Source organism: Mandrillus leucophaeus, unplaced genomic scaffold (assembly GCF_000951045.1).
Source record: "Mandrillus leucophaeus isolate KB7577 unplaced genomic scaffold, Mleu.le_1.0 Scaffold3729, whole genome shotgun sequence".
Classification (NCBI taxonomy): Eukaryota; Metazoa; Chordata; class Mammalia; order Primates; family Cercopithecidae; genus Mandrillus; species Mandrillus leucophaeus.
Window position 1 is genome coordinate 1 of NW_012103953.1, and position 19,805 is coordinate 19,805.

The following is a 19,805-nucleotide window of genomic DNA, read 5'->3' on the forward strand; positions in this document are numbered from 1 at the left end:
TAATTTTTTCTTTTCAAAGATTACAGAGTAACCAAAAGTTTTTCTTTTAGTTTTCTGGGGTTGGGGGAAGCATGATTGCCTGCCATGCTTTATAAACAGGGTGGTTTGGGGCCTGATGATGCGTCCAGCCTTCTCTGGGGAAATATTCTCATACTGATGAAGTGGTTAGCAGGCACGATAAAGTTTGATGGCATAGTCTCACTATATTTAATTTTTCTTTTCATTAACATATAAGTAGAGACTTTGCTTCTCTCTTTTATTAAGACAATGAAAATATTTCATATTTTATAGCAAATAAACATATAAACAATGCCTTATTTAAAAATATGCCAAAGACCATCAAAAACCACAGATCAAAATGCCCAGTGTGTTGCAGCATTATTCACAATAGCCAAGAAGAGGAAACAACCTAAATGTCTATCAACAGACGAATGCATAAACAAAATGTAGTATGTACACACACACACACACACACACGCACACAAATTTTCTTTAGCTGTAAAAATGAATGAAGCATGCGACAACACAGATGAACCCTGAAAACATCATGCTAAGTGAAATAAGCCAGACACAAAAAGACAGGTACTATGTGATTCCACTTACATAAAATATTTTCCACGAGTAGGCTACATTTCAAGCTTTCTTTTGAATTAAATGTTGGCTAAAATATTTTTTTAAAAGATAAAGTAATTAGATGAGTACTAGTAAGGCTAGAAGGCTCATTGAAGTCACTGGAAACATAGCCATAAAATATATTGAGGTAGGGGTTTGTCACTGTAACCCATAGCTACCACTACCACATGGCTTAATCCTTCAAAATAAAAAATCTAAATGTGGGCCTGGACTCTGAAGTATGGCATGGAACTTAGTAGCCAAAGAATTATCCTAGCAGCTCACTCAGTATCTTGGGCTACCACAAAACCAAATAACTACTCATCTGCCTACTTCTGTAAGTATCAAAATTTGACACTGTTACCCAATACTAGATTGCTTGCATGTATGATTTAACACATCAACTAAAAGTCAGAAACTTAGGCATTCCTGAAAAGCATCTCTATCCTTCGTATACATAGTCATGGAAATCAAAATAAATTAAAGAACCACCCCACTCTGAATCTTAGAATATTTTACTAACTCTATCTTGCCATTGGCAACAGAGGACCAGGCTATGGATGTCTCACCCTAGTTCAAGGCATATATTTTGATCCAGTGATAGAATGGTAAACACATCCCTCCCCCAATCATTGACTACATTTTCACAGTTTAATACATTTCACATCTTATCACTATAAAAACCATATCCCATCATAAGAACTGAGAAATTATGATCAGGAGGAATCAGCCTGTCAATGTAACTTTTGAGAAGATGTTACACATACAGCACAGACACATAATATAGAGTTGTCCCTAGGCATCTGACAGGGATTGGTTCCCGGACCCCCGAGGATATCAAGATCCATGGACGCTCAAGTTCTTGATATAAAATGATGTAGTATTTGCATACCTACGCACATCCTCCTGTATTATTATTTTTTTCTTTTGAGATAGTCTCTCACTCTGTTGCCCAGGCTGGAGTGCAGTGGTACGATCTCAGCTCACTGCAACCTCTGCCTCTCGGGTTCAAGCGATTCTCCTGCCTCAGCCTCCTGGGTAGCTGGGACTACAGGCAGGTGCCACCACGTCTGGCTAAATTTTTGTATTTTTAGTAGAGACGGGGTTTCACTGTGTTAGCCTGGATGGTTTCGATCTCCTGACCTCGTGATCCATCCACCTTGGCCTCCCAAAGTGCTAGGATTACAGGTGTCAGCCACCGTGCCCGGCCTCCTCCTGTATTCTTTAAATCATCTCTAGATTACTTATAATACCTAATACAATATAAATGCTATATAAATAGTTGTTATGCTGTATTGCTTAGAGAATAATAAGAAAAAAAGTCTGTACATACTAAATACAGATGCAACCATCCATTTTCCTCCTCTGATATTTTCAATCTGAGGTTGGCTGAATCCACGGATGTGAAACTCACAGACACAAAGGGTTGACTGTAGGTATATACATATATACACACACACACACACACACACACACACACATATTTAATTTTAAGATTACTTGGATGGTATCCAATAAATAATCAAAATTTTTGATAGGTTAAATCTGGTAACTTTCTTTCCTTCTTGGTCTATAAGAAAATAGGAGGATAAACTCTAGTCTAGGTCCCTAGAGATAAGTTTGACCTCTCTTTAAAAAAGTAATTTAAAAAATTATGTTCTCTATATACCAAGTGCTCTTTATGACTTCTTTTATATATGTATCAAGAGACCTTTAAAAAGTTGACAAGGCCTTTTTGTTCAAATTGGAAAAAAGTTTTACCCACTACTCTATTACATTGTGTGCTACCCAGGGACACCTGAATACCCTACTAGTGAGTTGGTAATTGCAGAAAAGTAATTTTGTTTCTCATTCCCATATGACTAGCTGATATAATATCACAGATATAAATCAGTACTGGCAGCAGGAAAGTAATTAACTTTACAAAATTCAACTCCCTCAGGATCAGTCCTAACTTTCAAATATTGCCAAAACAAGAAAACAGAGAACTCCATATAAATAATCATTATTTTATTTCCCCAGCATTCCTCTTGATATGACACACTAAAAGTTGCTAATGCACAAATCAAGGAAAAACAATTAGCAAAATCATCAATCATTTGCATACACTTGTACTACCAAAATCAACTCTTTAAGATCTTTTCCCTTAGTTATAATCATTAGGGAATAAAAATGTTTTCATGACATTATTTTATGACTGGGGGCTAAGACTAGCAAAAATTCTTTCATATCTGAAATCTAATCATGACTGAAGATATTACTTCTCTTGAATACAAGAATAAATGAATGTTTTGTAGAAACAACAATAACAAAACCCTAACAGGTATCTGTGGTATAATGAAAAATAAGTATTTGATCTTTGTCCCCGGTTCCTGGCACAGAGTCCCTAAAGCCCTTGGAATTTACTGTCTTCTGTATGCTAATGAGATGACTCACAGTGGGGAGGACTACATAGCTTCAGTCTACAGGCTGGCCACCGGAAAACCAACCACATGATTGAGGACTAAAACTTCCAGATACCCCGCAACTCTCATGCCCACCTCCTGGTGAGGCAGGAGAATAGGGTCTGGAGGCAGGGAACATAAGGCCATTTCACACTGACTTCCTAGAACTAAATTGAAAGGAAAACCCTAACTTTCCACACCTAAAGAACAAAAGGCTACTCCCTTCGCAAAACCCCCTGTGTCTTCTCCTGGCAGATGGGAAATTGGCTGTCTGCAATCAATCAAACTGATTGTTGGTGGAGTCTTCGTTTGCTACTTTGTAACTTCACCTTAGCCTCTGATTGGTTGCAAAAAGCAATCAGATGTTTGCACAGGAGTGTGACCTTTGTAACTCCATTTCAGCCTCTGATTGGTGGTTTTAGGCAACCCATCAGACTGATTGTGGGATACCACTTCATTCACATGAGGTGAGCATAAAGTGGCCAATGGGAAACCTCTGGAGGGTATTTGGACCCAAGAAGATTCTATATCCAGGCCCTTGAGCCGCTGCTTGGGTCCACTTCCACACTCTCGAGTGTACTTTCATTTTCAATAAAGTCCTGCTTTTGTTCTTTCTTTGCTTCATTCTTTCTTTGCTTTGCTGGGCGTTTTGTCCAATTCTTTGTTCAAAACACCAAGAACCTGGACAACTTGCAGTCAAGACACTCTACAGTGACACTGGGAGGCAGAGTGGGGCTGGAGATTGACCTATGTCACAAAACTTCCATAAATCCCTAAATGACAAGGTTAGGAGCACTTCTGGGTTGGTGAACACAACTATGTCAGAAATAATTTCTCTTCAAAGCTCCCTTGGTCTTTCTTGCTCTGTACACAGCCCCCAACCCTTGCTTAATTTGTAATTAGCAAACCTCTACATGCCCAGACATGCCCAGACTTGTTCTGTAAACTACCCTTCCTGCCTTAGCAACAGTCTCTTCCTCCCTTCCTCTCACAAACTGCACATTTACCATATTTAGAAAAGTTAAGTCCTAGTCAAATGGGTTAGATTGTGCAGTCCAACTCCAGCCAATGGGGAGAGGACACAGCAACAGGAGCTGCGTTAGGGATAAAAATCCTTCTCTCCTTTGTTTGGTATGCTCTTGCAATGGGACAGATGCAGGCAGCACCCTTCTGCAGAAGTAAATGTGCCTTGCTGAGAGATGTTCTAAGTGCTGGTTTTTCTTTGAGGCACTGAGCACTTGTTTCTAACAAAATGGGGGCTCATCCGGGATCCCATTGTCCTCTGGAGAAGGGTCTCCAATTACCTCTTGTGAGGAGACGTGTCTCATTGCAGCAGCCTCAAGAGTGAGGGATTGAGACCCACCCAGCGTGATGAATATACCCAGACTCTCAGTAACATGGGAGGAAAAGGCCTACATGGTGACCAATTCTGTGCATAGACCAAGGTAAGAAAAGCCACAGGGGCACTGAAGTACTTCCTTGGTAGTCGGGACATCCTGGAGGTTGGAAGTGTGTGAATGAGATGCACAATTAAGTGCAAAGTGAATGTGGAGTAAAGTAAAGGAGTACCAGAAACCTCCAGTGGGGAGGGGGGTTAAGCCTCCAGGGAAAGGGTGCAAGAAATCTCTAGTAAGAGAGGTTGAGCCCCACACACTCAGGAAACTCAGGGACACATCTAAAACTTCCAGGATGGGAAATAACCCTAGTAAAACAAAAACTACAAAAAGCAAAGCAGATAATAGGATTCCCTCTGATAGCCCTCTAAGTCTCATGTTAAAATACTGGAAAGATAATGAAAAGACAGTAAACCTGAGCTCTGTTCGGGGAAAGAAATGGAGCTAGTATTTAAACTATTTATTTTCACAAGGATTATAGGCACCTGCCACCACACCCAACTAATTTTTGTATTTTTAGTAGAGACAGGGTTTTGTCATGTTGGCCAAGCTGGTCTCAAACTCTTGACCTGAAGTGATCCACCCGCCTCAGCCTCCCAAAGTGTTGGGATTACAGGTGTGAGCCACTGCACCCAGCTCAAAGTACCTGTTTTAATGGAGTTTACATTCCAATGGAGAAGACAAACAATAACAATATAAGCAAATATAACATATTAACTGCTATAAAGAAAAGGCAGGGAATAGGGATAGAATGTGTTGAATTTTGTCAAATGTTTTTTCCTGTATCTTTTGAGATTATGATATGGCTTTTGTCCTTCATTCTGTTAACATGATATATCACATTTACTGATTTGTACATGTTGAATCATCTTTGCATCCAAGGATGAATCCCACTGGGACAGAATGTGGAGAGGGTTACTTTAGATAAGATGGCTTGGGGAAGGCTGTTTGAAGAGATGACATATGCAGAGGCCCCAATGAGGTAAGCATATGAGCCATATAAATATTTGGGGAAAGAGCATTCTGGACAAAGGTAAAAGCAAGTGAAAAGGCCCTAAAATGTAACTTACTTGGCATGTTTAAGGAATAACAAGAGGTCAGTGAGGTTATAGCATAGTGATTAAGAGAGAAGAATAGTAAGAAGTGACACAAGGAAGAAAGCCAGGTCCTTATAGTCTGGCATAGATATGTAAATGGGAAGCAATTAGATTAAGAAGAGGATGACACAATTTGATTTACCTTTATGAAATATAGAGCTACAGTGTGAAAGTTAGACTGAAAAAGATTAAAGAGGAAAGCAAAGAGCAGTTAGGTTATTATAGTGTTCTAGGTAACAGTTTTGGACTAGTGTGATAGATGTTAGGGTAGGAGAAGTTAGAGGTTAGATTCAGATTCTATTTTGTAAGTAGAGAAGATAATGTCTGCTAATAGCTTGGATATAAGGAGGAAGAAGGAGAGGAGTAAAGGATGACTCAGGTTTTTTACCTGTCAACTGGGTGAATTCTGAAATTCAGAGATGAGGCGTACTGGAGAAGCAACAGGCTTGGAGGAATGTAGAATCGAGTTTTGTTTTGGCTATGTTAGGTTGGAAATGCTGTGTAGACAATTTAGATATCCAACTCTGGATTTCAGGGTACAATTTGGAACTGGAAAAATAAATCTGGGAGTCATTAGGGAATAAGCATGACTTTGGATAAGATCACCCAGTACAGCTAGAGAAGAGAAGGCAGCGAAAGACAGAGACCTAAGATATGCCATCATTAAGAAGTAGACAAAAAGAAGAAGAACCAGCAAAAGACTGAGAAGGACCCACTAGTGACCCAGAAGAAAAATCAGACTAGTATTCTGAAAGCCACCAGAAGAAAGTGTTTCACAAAAGGGAGGTAGTATTGAATGGTGTGGAATGTTGCCTGTATACCTAGAAAAAAGCAACTTCGGCTGCTTTTTAAGTAAATGTGATAGAGTTTGTACTGCAAATAACTTTCCATATTGTTTTTCAAATCATGATATTTTAGTTCTTAAGATCATGTAGAACTTTCCATTGTGAAAAGGGATTTGATTATTTTTATCACTAAAGAAACTTTTCTAAACTTAATTTAAAAAAAAAAAAACACCAAACCAAATTAATTCTAGAAACTCGGTTACCATGGACTAAATGTCTTCCCACTACCCTGTTAAGAGTCTGAACTGCTCATTAGAAAGATATTGGCTTATCCCCTTATAAAATGTTTTATAGGTTGCCTTATTTAAATTCCACTACTGACCTCCCAACATTTGAGACAAAGGATCAGTTTCTTAGAAACTATGTATTTAGTCTGTCTTTCACCCTTTACTCCCTGAAGACTCAAAGCCTCCTAGCACAAACTCCACCCCTCAAATTCCCAGTTCACCGACACCAACCCAGAGATCACATCCTTATCAGAAGCTGCAAAGAGGGAAAGCTCGAGCCCATCTGGGAAGGACCTTACCTGCTGCTCTTAACAACTGAAACAGTAATCCCAACTGCTGAAAAAGGGTAGACCCATTAAACCCAAGTCAAGAAAGCATTGCCCTCTTCAAAGCCATGGACTGTTGTCCCAGGGCCAACTCCCACCAAAGTCATGTTAAAAAGAAAAGTCTAATCAGTCTGTCTCTTTTTTTTTTTCTCTTCTCTTTCCGTTAACCACCTCCCCCCATTTTACTATTAATGTAACTAAGTCAAGCTCACCCCAAACTATGACTTTTAATGCTTGTTTTGTTACACCCTGCAGGAACCTTCAATGCCAAAGAGAAATAGCATCAGAAAAATACCTCTGCCCCTCCAGGGAAGCCGCTACTGCCCCCTTATCCTGCCTATGGTGGGGGGATCAGCACTCTCTCCCCAGTTTACATTCTCAATGGGCATTGTTGTTTAGATCACCAAAAATCAAGGTAGACATCCTCAGATGATTGCGCCACCCTAAAGCCTTACCTCCATTTCACCAAAGGAGTCACCCCCACCGCCCACAACTATCAAACCCACCAGTGCAACCCGCTACTTGTCTCTATTACTATCCCTACCTCTAGTAACTCTAACCCCACCTTAGGCGCTTCTATGGTCTAGGAGAAAATGTCGTTAGAAAGGACTCTATAGGCTTCTTTGAAAAGCGCTTTGTTTCTTCCCCTCTATCCTCTATTGTTACCCCTTCCCCAAGCCCATCCAATCAAACCATCTCCCATTTCATGCCCAATGACAAAATCAAGGTAGTTGTAATAAAAGTCAAGGATTTAAAACAAACTTTAGCCATAAAAACTGGGTACCAAGATATAAATGCCTGGCTGAAATGGATTAAATATTCCATTCACACCTTAAATAAAAGCAATTGTTACGCTTGTACAACAGGCAGACTAGAGACTCAAATCATCCGCTTTCCACTTGGATGGTTCTCTGACCAACAGAATATGAACTGCATAGTAGCTCTCTTCCAAGACCCCACAGCCTGGGGCAATAAGGCCTGCCAGTCTCTCTTGTTACTATTCCCAGAAGTTAAAGGCTCTATGGGTCAGCCCTTGAGAGCTATTTGGCCTCCAATTAACACTGTCAATTTTACCTTGTGTCTCTCACAACAGGGGGAAAATTTGGAATTCCTTGGAAGCCTAACAGGATGCAGTGAATCTAAGCCTTTTCAAGAGTTAACCAGCCAATCTGCCCTTGTTCATCCCCAATCGGATGTATGGTAGTACTGCAGTGGACCACTGTTAAGTACTCTGCCAAGTAAGTGGAGCGGCACTTGCGCTGTAATCCAATTAGCCATCCCTTTCACCCTGACATTTCATCAACCAAATAGAAAGAACAATTGTAAAAAAAAAAGTGCCCCCCTCAGGTCTTTTGATCCTCACATATATACAAATGCCATCAAAGTTCCACAAGAGGTGCTAAATGAATTTAAAGCCAGGAATCAAACAGCTGCAGGATTTGAATCTATATTGTTCTCATGGGTAACTGCAAACAAAAATGTAGACTGGATAAATTACCTTTATTGTAATCAACAGAAGTTTGCTAACTATACTAGGGATGCCGTTAAAGGAATAGCTGAACAATTAGGTCCTACCAGTCAGATGGCTTAGGAAAATAGAATAGCCCTTAACATAATATTGGCCAAAAAGGGCGGGGTCTGTGTCATGATTGGAGTCCAATGTTGTACTTTTATCCCTAACAACACAGTCCCCAATAGAACAATCACAAAAGCCTTACAGGGCCTTACCACCCTAGCACATAAATTAGCCTAAAATTCATAGAAAAATGGTTTAGAAAATAGAAAGGACTCATAGCATCAGTCTTTATCCCCCTTGCAATTGTTATCAGTGTACTCATTCTTGTAAGTTGCTGCATCATACCTTGTATTCGTGGATTAAGGCAAAGGCTTATAGAAAAAGCCCTTACCAAAACCTCTCTCTATTCTCCCTAACCTTACTCAAATAAGTTCCTATTCTTAAACAACCAAAAGGAACTACAAAGCCAAGAGATGTTAGAAAAATTTAAGAAATCTGAAGAGGAAGAACTATAAAATCAAAAGGGGGAAAGGTGTCAGAAATAGTAAGTTCCAAGCTCCCTTGGTCTTTCTTGCTCTGTACACAGCCCCCATTCTTGCTTAATTTGTAACTAGCAAACCTCTACACGCCCAGACATGCCCAGACTTGTTCTGTAAACTACCCTTTCTGCCTTAGCAACAGTCTCTTCCTCCCCTCCTCTGGCAAACTGCATGTTTACCATATTTAGAAAAGTTTAAGTCTTAGCCAACTGGGTTAGTTTAGATTGTGCAGTCCGACTCCAGCCAATGAGGAGAGGACATAGCAATAGGAGCTGCGTTAGGGATAAAAACCTTTCTCTCCTTTGTTCGGTGTGCTCTTACGATTGGTCGGACACAGGCAGCACCTTTCTGCAGAAGTAAATGTGCCTTCCTGAGAAATTTTCTAAGTGCTAGTTTTTCTTTATGGCACCAAGCACTTGTTTCTAACAACTATGTGCCAGAAAGTGGTGCACCCTAACTCCACAACCCTGGCTCCAGGAGGACAGACAATCCAGCCCTCAGGACACTTCCAGACCTGGCCCTGTGCACCTCTTCAGCTGGTGTTCATTTCTATCATTTATAATCCATAATAGTTGTTAAGTATAAACAGTGTTTTACTGAATTCTGTGAGTCATTCTAGCAAATTATTGAACCTGAGGGTGGGGCTCATGGCATCCTCCAAATTTGCAAACTTTTAGTGTCACAGTTGAACTACACAGTTGGACACCCAGTTGGTGTCAGAGAATTGGTTGGTGTCTGGAAAAACACCATACATTTTGTGTTAGAAGAAAAGAATGTAAAAAATGCAAGCAAAGGATAGAGGACTACCCACTATAGGTATGTCCAACACTGAATGGACAGAAGAAAGAAGCAGTTTTTCAAAGGATCCTTTGCATCTTAAGACCCTTAAAAACAGAAATGCAAACAGAAAATTCATGAATTTTCCAACTATTCTTTTCTGCTGGATGCATTGGTTTCTTAACATGTATATATGAAACAACAACAACAAAAGACTCTTCATTAGGTGATATATTTTTGTCATGTAATTTTTAAGGCAAATTATACTTCCATTTACTGTTCTATATTACTGCTCTCTCTCCAAAACTGGAAGACATATATTCAAGCTGGGCATCTGCTGAGGCTTTTCATTTAGTCAGAAGTGTTAAATAAAATTTATGGTAGGCCAATGTTTTGGACTGAGCTCCTGCACTAGGCCCTAACATACCAGATTAAACCAGAATGGAGTAGTCACTTGTGCGAGGTGACACCTAATCAAACTGAACTTGGAAATGGGCCAGTTTTCCAAAAAACAGGAGATTCACTGCAATCGATGATAAGGGATCACTGAGTTGAGCTGGTATGATAAGGAAGTCCCTTCTGCTTTAATCCTCTAAGGAAGGTAACTGTGGAAGGATCAATCTGAGTTTTGTTCCTTATTTCTGCTTTCTTCAGCTTTTTCTGCCTATAAAGCCTACCCGCTCTGCTCAGCTCACCGGGGTACCTTTCTACTTCATAGATGAAATGCTGCCTGATTCATTAATCATTAATAAAAGCTAATTCAATTTTTCAACTCAATTTGTTAAAATTTTGTTCTTTCACAGGAGGAGGGTAACAAAGGTAATAGTTATAAAGCAGAAGCAAAAAAGGGGAGAAAAGTCAAAACCAAGAACACTCAAAAAATTATGTAACAATAATTTGCTTAGCTTAACATGTACTCAAATGTAATTTTACATATATCAGGAAAACAGTTAAATTATGACAGTACTAACTTCTGCATAAGCTGAGGCCTAAATTGATGAACTCAATCTCAGACCATATTGTACTTCTACACATGTACATGCTATTACCAAAGTATTTAGATCTGGCAGGGACCTGAGAGAACGGCTTGACCTAGGAGGTAACCACTGGCTGAATGCGCTGTTAGAGCACCAGCCAGCCCTGTGCTTTGGGTTGGAGCAAGCTCACCTGAATCACACACAGTAGCAATGTCACCTGAGGTTTCACTGGCAGAGACAGCCGTGACAGGGCTTTTGTGTCCCGCCAGACTTTGTACATAGCATAACCTGAAAGGCAAAAGACATGACTTTGTATATGATCATTAAATATAATTACATTCTCTTATTTTTAATTCTTTTTCTCAGTCTATGTTTGTACATAGCATAACCTGAAAGACAAAAGACATGAATTTGTATATGATCATTAAATATAATTACATTCTCTTATTTTGTGATTCTTTTTCTCAGTCTATGTACCTATTGTACATAAGGCATACATGTTTTCCTGATTGTTTGACTTCAATAAAACATAAAGGTAATCTTACTACCTTTAAGCATGTGTTTCATGGTTAAAATGATTATAATGTAAAGATATTATTTTGGTTTATTTCATATAGCAAAAATGGATATATTAAAAATGCTGTGTTTGATTTGGAGACCTTCTTCTGTACCTGTTTAAATCCCATATGATGCAGGTTCCGTCTCTGCTCACACTTATCAGTATACTGTATGGTTTGCAAACAAATAAGCTGGTTATCTCTTCTGTGTGACCATAGAGATGTATCTGAGTCTCCATTTCTATCTCTGATGGCTGAAATTTTAAAATTAAGTATAAGATAAAAACCACAACAAAAAGTATTCTAGTATAGTATCTCAAAAATAAAACAACCAAAGTGACTCAAATGGTCTTCTCAAACATATCATTCTTCAATCCTATTCAGAGTAAAACAAAGAAAGAAATTTAAAAATTTTTAATTCCTCATAATTTCAACTTATCTGCTTTTTGTTTTTGTCTATTCTTGTCCAATCTTTGTTCAAATATACATGTATTTTTATAGTTGTAATATTGCCACATAAAAAATTTCCTATTTTATATTTTACATATTCTCCTATAAGCATTTTCCAGTTTTGACATTGTCTTCAAAATAATTTTTAATGATGTTATAACATTCTATACAGTTAGTACACTGTAATTTACAAGTATTCTTCATTGACAGACATTTAAAATTGTTTCTATTTTTTTCAAATTATAGATAATACCATAAATTCTTCATGTATAAAAGGTTTTTAGTAGATTAGAGGGCAGACCTTTGGGAAATAAATAATTAAATTAAAGTTTTTAAAGAAGAAATGCTTCTGTAAAAAAAAATTCTGGGTGCGGTGGCTCACGCCTGTAATCCCAGCACTTTGGGAGGCCAAGGTGGGTGGATCATGAGGTCAAGAGTTCGAGACCAGCCTGGCCAATATGGTGAAACCCTGTCTCTGCTAAAATTTCAAAAATTTTCCTAGTGGGTCCATGAATATTAATAATTTTATAGTTCTTGACAGTATACTTTCAGAACGTGTCATACCAATTGGTGCTGTTACCAATGGTGATGGGGCCTAATGCTACCGATACTCAACAGTTATGGCTTGACTTTCTAAATCAAAGCTTGCAAACTGGTGCTCTGAGGGCCACATTGGCTCACGGATACCAGATGTCCACACAGGGTTTGACTCTTGCTTTGTTAGGTTAACTATGTGTTATCATAAAGCATTTCAATATTTCCCCTTCAAAATTATAGAAAAGTAGAAAGAATAAGTATAATAAAGACCTATATACTAACTACCCAGTTTAACAAATCTTAACATTTCATATTATCAATTTATTTTTTAAATAAAGCATTAAACATTGTACATATAATTTTGTACTGTTCTATATCCTATTTCTTCTCTCTTGTCAGAAGTCACTACTATCCTAAATTTTGTATTTATGTTCCTATGTAAGCTTTTATACTTCTATTATGTTACTATAGCCATAAACAACATACTGTATAATACATACATGCATTATATTGTATTTCATGTTTATGAATTCTAAATACATGGTATTATTTTTTAGGTATCTTCTGCATCTTGCCTTTTCTCAAAAACACCATTGTTTCTGAAATATATCTGTGTTGATATATTAGGTATAGCCATCTATCTTAGCTGCTCTGTAGTCCAGTTACATATTTTTATATACATAAAAATACATATTTTACACTTAAAGAATCAAAAGACCAGGCAATACCAGGCTCACATTATTCCTTAGAACAACTGGCTTGAGCTGTTTAGCAACTGCCTGTTTATCTAGGGCATGTGACCTTCAACTGAAAACCGTCACAGCGACCAGATCAGCTTTTAACAAGAGCAAGAGTCGGAGGCCTGGACCCCCGGGCCCTCCCTTTAGAGCCATTCCGGCTCTTGGATTGTGACCCTCTCCACAGCCAGGAGTTTGCAGAGCCACTGGGATATGCCCATAACCCATTTCAGATCATGCTTTGAGGTATGTAGGACCAAGGAATTCCCTGCTCTAAAGGACCTGAGCCCCTTCCTTTTCTGCTTGGGTTGCAGCATTGAGTTTGTGATTCGGCCCCACTCTAAATCTTTGAAAATTTCCTAAGTTTCAAGTGGCAATCAAGGTTGCTTTAAATGATATTTATTTTTATAATAAAATAAATTATAAAAGTTATAATACTTTTAACTTTTTCATAAATTATTTTCTTAACTGCATTTTTTTTGTGTGTGCCTGGTTTTGTGTATTTGTCACTACATTAAAACATTTATTTGTGGGAATTCCTCTATTTGTGGAACAGAATGCAAGTAACTTCCTTGTTTCTGCCAGATGACACGACCACCACACCAGCCTGGGGCCACCTTAATGCAAAGTGAAGTCTCTGAGGATCCTAGACAACCCAGGGAATTCCAGCCCAGGATATAACTCCACGCAAGGGTTCTCCCATTCAACTCATTTTCATTCTGAGAGCACAGCCCGTTAGGGACCAGCCTTTTGGAGGCGCACTCTCTTGGCACTCCCCAGCTTGCTTAGTTCCTGGATTCTCTTTTCCATTTCTTCCACAGAGGCTGTCCAAGGACAGTGTCAGTGTTTCAGGATTGACAGTGTCCTCAGGGCTAAAGTTCCTTCCTGCTTATTTACCTCTCTGGCTTGGTAGTTTCTTACTAGCTTGTCAGATCTTCAATGCTTTTAAGGCCATATAAATATATACACACACACACACACACACACACACACACACACACACACACACACAAAGACTGAATAAAAATATATTTTATTAGTATATATTTACATTATATTAAAATATATACTTATAGGTTATATGAAAACATGAATATATTTTATAAAGATATATTTTTGTATATATATTTTATCCCATCTTCATTGTTTCAGGGGAGGATTATTCTGAATAACTTTTTTAAGAAACAGGAAATCTCTTGTTGGCCATTGGCCATGATCATAGTTTTGTTTATTTGTTTTTGCTTTTTGAGACAGGGTCTCACTCTGTCATCCAGGCTGTAGTGTAGAGGTGTGATTATAGCTCACTGTAGCCTCAGACTCCTGGGCTTAAGTGATCCTCCCATCTCAGCCACCTGAATAAAAGGACTATAGACGTGCACTACCATGCCCAACTACTTTTTGATTTTTTTTGTGGAGATGGGGTCTTGCTATGCTGCCTAGGCTGGTCTCAAAACTCTTGGCTTCAAGTGGTCCTCCCACCTGCGAAGGCCTCCCAAAGTGCTGTGCTGGGATTACAGGCATGAACCACTTGACTGGTCTACAAATATTTTAAATAAGGACAAACAAACAAATGCCTTTCTTTCTTTCTTTTTTTTTTTGAGACGAAGTCTCGCTCTTGTCATCTAGGCTGGAGCACAGTGGCGTAATCTTGGCTCACTGCAACCTCCACCTCCCGGGTTCAAGTGATTCTTCTGCCTCAGCTTCCCAAGTAGCTGGGATTACAGGCACCTGCCACCATGCCCGGCTAATTTTTGTATTTTTAGTAGAGAAGAGGTTCCCCCATGTTGGGCAGGCTGGTATAGAACTTCTGACCTCAGGCAATCCGCCCGCCTCAGCCTCCCAAAGTGCTGGAATTATAGGCGTGAGCCACCGTGCCCGGCCTACAAGTGATTTTCATATTACAGAGAGAGAGAGGGGTAATGTGGAATGCAACCCATACATTTATTCATTCAACAAACATTGCTGAGTATCCCTTACTGTGTGCCTGTCACTAAACCAGGAGCTGGGGATGCACATGTGGTTCCCCTCTGGGAGCTCCATGGCAGTAAGGAGTGAGGGCTACCAAAGATGATTTTCACAGAGAACTCCGGGGACCCACAGATAAGTCGCTTCCTCAGACTGGGGACAGGGAGTGAAAGCAGGATTCCCTGGGAGACGGCCTATGAACTGAAGTTTTGAAGAACTGGCAGAATTTACTCAAAGAAAAATGGCTGTCAAAGGGTACTCTGGGCTAAGAAGACAGCATGTGTGAGGGAAAGGAGATATGAGAGAAAGTGGCACTGCCAATGTTACTGGGAGCAGGGTAGGTAGGGAGCAGGAAGAAATGGGGTGGTGAAGTAGAGGGGGCAGTAAGGCAGAGAGGGGTCAGATCACGGAGCCTGGTGTGTGATGCCTAGCGACCTACATTTTATCCTCCAAGTAATAAACAGTCACTGAAGTGTCTGGGGCAGAAGTAATGTGATGCAGTCGGCATTTTAGGAAGGCCATCACAGAGTCTGCAAGGAGACTCAACTTCCAGGGACATGAGACTGGGGGCCAGGACACCAGTGAGAAGGTCAACATAGGGACCCGGGCAGGATGCAAAGGGCTGAGCTGGGGCAATGGTCAGGGGGACACCTGAAGGAGAGAGGTTTGACTCGTTTCTATTTCTCCTGTGAAGAATTGCTGTGATTCTTTAACCCAAAATTCAAGTTTTAATTGTGGGAAAATCTCAGTCATCATCTCTTCACACTGGGCCTTTCTCCCATTCTCTCATCCTATAACTACTCACCATATTTGCATGCTCTCATTCTAGCCCTCATACCCCCTCTTTCCTCATTTTTTTCTTTATCTTTCTATTTTACATTCTGTGTAATTTTTTTCAGTTCATTAATTCTGTAATCTGCTGCTTAACTAGCTGTTCCAATGAATTGGCTGTGACACCTTGGGCAGGTCACAAGAAGGATTAACTGTATGTTTCAGTGGTCTCACGTAAAAATGGAGATAATGACAAAACCTACATCAAAGGGTTATTGCGAAGATTTAATGTGTAGCTCACATCTGTAATCTCAGCACTTTGGGAGGCTGAGGCAGGAGGATTGGTGAGCCCAGGAGCTCGAGAACAGCTTGGGCAGCATAGTGGGAACCCGTCTCTAGAAAAAAAATTAAAAAGTAGTAGGGCATGGTGGTGTGTGCCTGTAGCCCCAGTTACTGGTGGGGGGTTGGGGATGGGGCTGAGGTAGGAGGATCACTTGAGCCTGGGAGGTTGAGGCTGCAGTGAGCCGTGATGGTGCCACTGTACTCTAGCATGGGCGACAGGGCAAGACCCTGTATGCCCAAGAGGAAAGTGGAGAAAGAGAAGAGCAACAAGGAAAGGGAAGGTGCCTTAGCTCAGCAGGCTGCTGGTGCACACAGAAAGGAAGCCCCAGAGAAGCATGTGGCAGACAAGCAGTGAGAAGCATGCTGTGCAGCCTCAGGAAGCCCACAGCAGGCACCACTGATGCAGGAGAGGCCACGAGCCAGGTGGGAGATGAGAAAGGAAAGTACCAGACAACCTGGGGCTGGAATACAATGCACAGCACTTAGAATAAGATCATCCTCACATCTGTTTTATGCTTAGGGCCAATAGTTAAAACCATAGAAATGTAATCAGATGAAAGAATATAGAGAAAAATAAAGATACTTGAGCCCAAAATTAATACATCAGAATATGTAAAGAGTTTAGAACAATGCCTAATACAAAGTAAGCACTCAGTAAATATTAACTATTATTTTTATTATGTCATTTCTAGAAATTCTGTTTTATTTTTTCCACACATACTTTGTTTTTCTCCAGTGTCCCAATTTTAAACAGAACAACTATCTCCAATTCACTGAGTACAGATTAGTGAGTTACTTTGACATTAAAACTAAAGTGAGGCTAAGGTTCTACTTGATAAGTTACAAGTTTGGTCTCCTTGGGCCAATATTTTCCTAAAGTTTTAGGCCATTCTCCTACTGACCATAGTCAATCCCATTCATTATTGTAAAAAATATGTCAGAAGAAACAGAGAGTACAGATTTATTGACCTATTCTCCACCTTTTACTCTGTAAAATGAGTAACAGTTATGGGTAAACACAACACAGGGCTCCTAATAGTAGTATTTGATAATTGTTTAATAAACTCTGCACTTTGAAATGATTGCAAAGGCTAATATTACTAGACAATTCACTGACGGGTCAGAAAATAACTTCCAGTGAGTAGAGCAGGTCTCTTGTGCTGGCGCCTTCTTTTAAATATTGTTCTTGAACAAAGTAATACTACCTTGTATAAGCTGCATACATATTCTTCTACCACCCTCAAGTTAGAGAACAGATATATAGGTGTTCACTTATATGAAGATGACACGGCCACGTTACTTAGTGACAGAATAACCCAACAGCAACTATTTGTTGTGATCAGTGTGATCACATTTAGAAGATATTCTCCTCTAACATTTAAATGGCTTATAGGTAACAATCCCATATCACAAGTCAACTAATTCATCATTACCTAGAATGCATTTTAGAAGACTTTATCTTGGGTGCTCCCACAGAAACTTATGGTGCTCAAAGTTAGATATGCTTACTAGCTAAGGAAAGTATTTCATAAGATCCCCTTGAAAGTATTTTCAAACAAGGATTTGGCCACATCCCATGTGGCACTGGGTTGTGGGGGGCCATCTTTTGTTTGTGTGGAAGACAATCCAAAGGAGGACAGGAACACTTTTAAAACCATGGCATTCAGTGGGTCAGGAAAGCTGAAGAACAGAAACCAGTGAACATGAGGTGTCTCCTGCTAATCTCACAGGCTCAGGGTCAGAATCACAACCTTAGAGATGCCAGAATAGCAACATGATCCCTGGGAAAAAGCAACAACAATGCCTGCAAATACCCAAGTAATTTCCCCTCAAAACAAACTGATAAAACTACACTACTAAGTTAGATTTTTTGGCACTGTTTAATAGTAACTATTAATCTCATGATTTGATTACCTAATAGGTGGAAAAAATCCTATAAAAATTAGCTGAAAAATCTGCTTTAAGGCAAATATACAACTGAGGAAAGCTAAGCAACATAAACCTTCACAAGTGTGTCATGACCTCAAAACTAAAAGAAGTATATGTCTTGCAGTATTTAAATTGTAATAGCTATGCTCTTGATCTGCTTCCTCAAAGCTATCCTGTGCACAAATACTCCTATAGTGACAGCTTAACCTCTTTTCTAAAACCCGTACTGCACACTGTGTTAGCGTACAATTAAAAATGGAGAAGTAGGGAAAACTAAGAACAAGGCTGTTCAAAGTGTTGGCAAAAGCAAAAGGAAATAAAAAGCAAAAGATAAAGCCAGTTTTAAAAAAAGGTGTCCATGTCATGATGCAAAATGATCCAAGTGCACAAGCAGACAACTGCCCTAGAAGCAGGGTTTAGATTTGTGGGAGAAAGTCAGAAAGGGGAGCTCAGAAGATCAAAGGCAACGGCAGCATGATTATTACAGATGTTATAAAATTAACATTCATTTTAAGCCTTTGGGAATCAAAAGGTGATAAAAGGAGACATTCAAAAAGTTATGACACTTATATTCTCTGCTTATATCCTTTTTAAAAAACAATTTGTCAGGTCTCTCTCTGCCGCCCAGGCTGGAGTGCGGTGATGTGATCACGGCTTACTGCTGTGATCTCGACCTTCTGGGCTCAAGTGATATTCCCACCTCAGCCTCCCTTGTAGCTGGGACCACAGGCGCGTACCACCATGCCTGACCAATTTTTTTATTTTTGTTTTTTGGTAGAGACAAGATCTTGCTATGTTGTCCAGGCTGGTCTCAAATTTCTGGGCTCAAGCAATCTTCTTGTCTTGGCCTCCCAAAGTGCTGGGGCCACAGGTGTGAGCCACCATGCCCTGCTTATATTCTTTAGCATTCTTTTTATCATGGCACGTAAAAACCTCATCACTGGCCTCAATCTTTTCCTGCCCTGCTTCTGTCATTCTTCCCCAACACATTACACTCTAAACTACACAGAAAAGTATTTGCCACCCCCCAAAAACCCAAGCCTTTGATTCCAGGTCTTGTGTAAACTATTTCCTCTGCCTGAAATGTTCTTTCCTCTTTCCTTCACTTATAGTAGATTGATCCTTTAGGATCCAGCTCAAGTGTAACTTATCAGGCTCCCTGATGTCTGGATGTCCTTCTTCTGTGGTCCTTTATCCTGGGTGTGAGCCTTTCTCAGAGCACACACTCCACTGTTCTGGCTCCTAAACCTGCCCTTCTTTGCTTTCTGCCTGGATCACTGCAGTGGCCTTCTCGCTGGTGTCCTGGCTCCCAGTCTCATGCCCTTGGAAGTGCTTCCCCTTGCAGGCTCTACAGTGGTCTCCCTAAAATGCTGATTGGATCATATAACTCCTGCTTAAACAATTTTAATGGCTCCTTAGACTAACAGAGAGAAACAAAATATGGTCACATTTATACCTCAGGGACCATGCAAAGAAACTTAACAAGAGTTCAAAAGGGAATAAGCTTGGAAAAAAAGGTAAGAACCTGGCTGGGCATGGTAGCTCACGCTTGTAATCTCAGCACTTTGGGAGGCCGAGGTGGGTGGATCACCTGAGGTCAGGAGCTCGAGATCAGTCTGACCAACATGGTGAAACCCCGTCTCTACTAAAAATACAAAAATAAGCCAGGTGTGGTGGTGGGCACCTGCAATCCCAACTACTCTGGAGGCTGAGGCAGGAGAATCGCTTGAACCCAGGAGGCAGAGGTTGCAGTGAGCCGAGAT

At 40.0% G+C, this 19,805-nt stretch overlaps 1 protein-coding gene across 1 annotated transcript in view; it reads right to left on the bottom strand.

The window, feature by feature from the left end:
- Nucleotides 1–10,944: 10,944 nt before the first annotated feature.
- LOC105546879 (lysosomal-trafficking regulator) overlaps nt 10,945–19,805 on the bottom strand; it is a gene marked incomplete at both ends in the record, with an annotated part of 110,929 nt that continues 102,068 nt past the window's right edge. Inside the window, 2 exons of the mRNA XM_011990190.1 lie at nt 10,945–11,042; nt 11,426–11,565. Of these exons, the coding sequence (XP_011845580.1) occupies nt 10,945–11,042; nt 11,426–11,565 (238 nt within the window). The remainder of the gene's footprint in view (nt 11,043–11,425; nt 11,566–19,805) is intronic.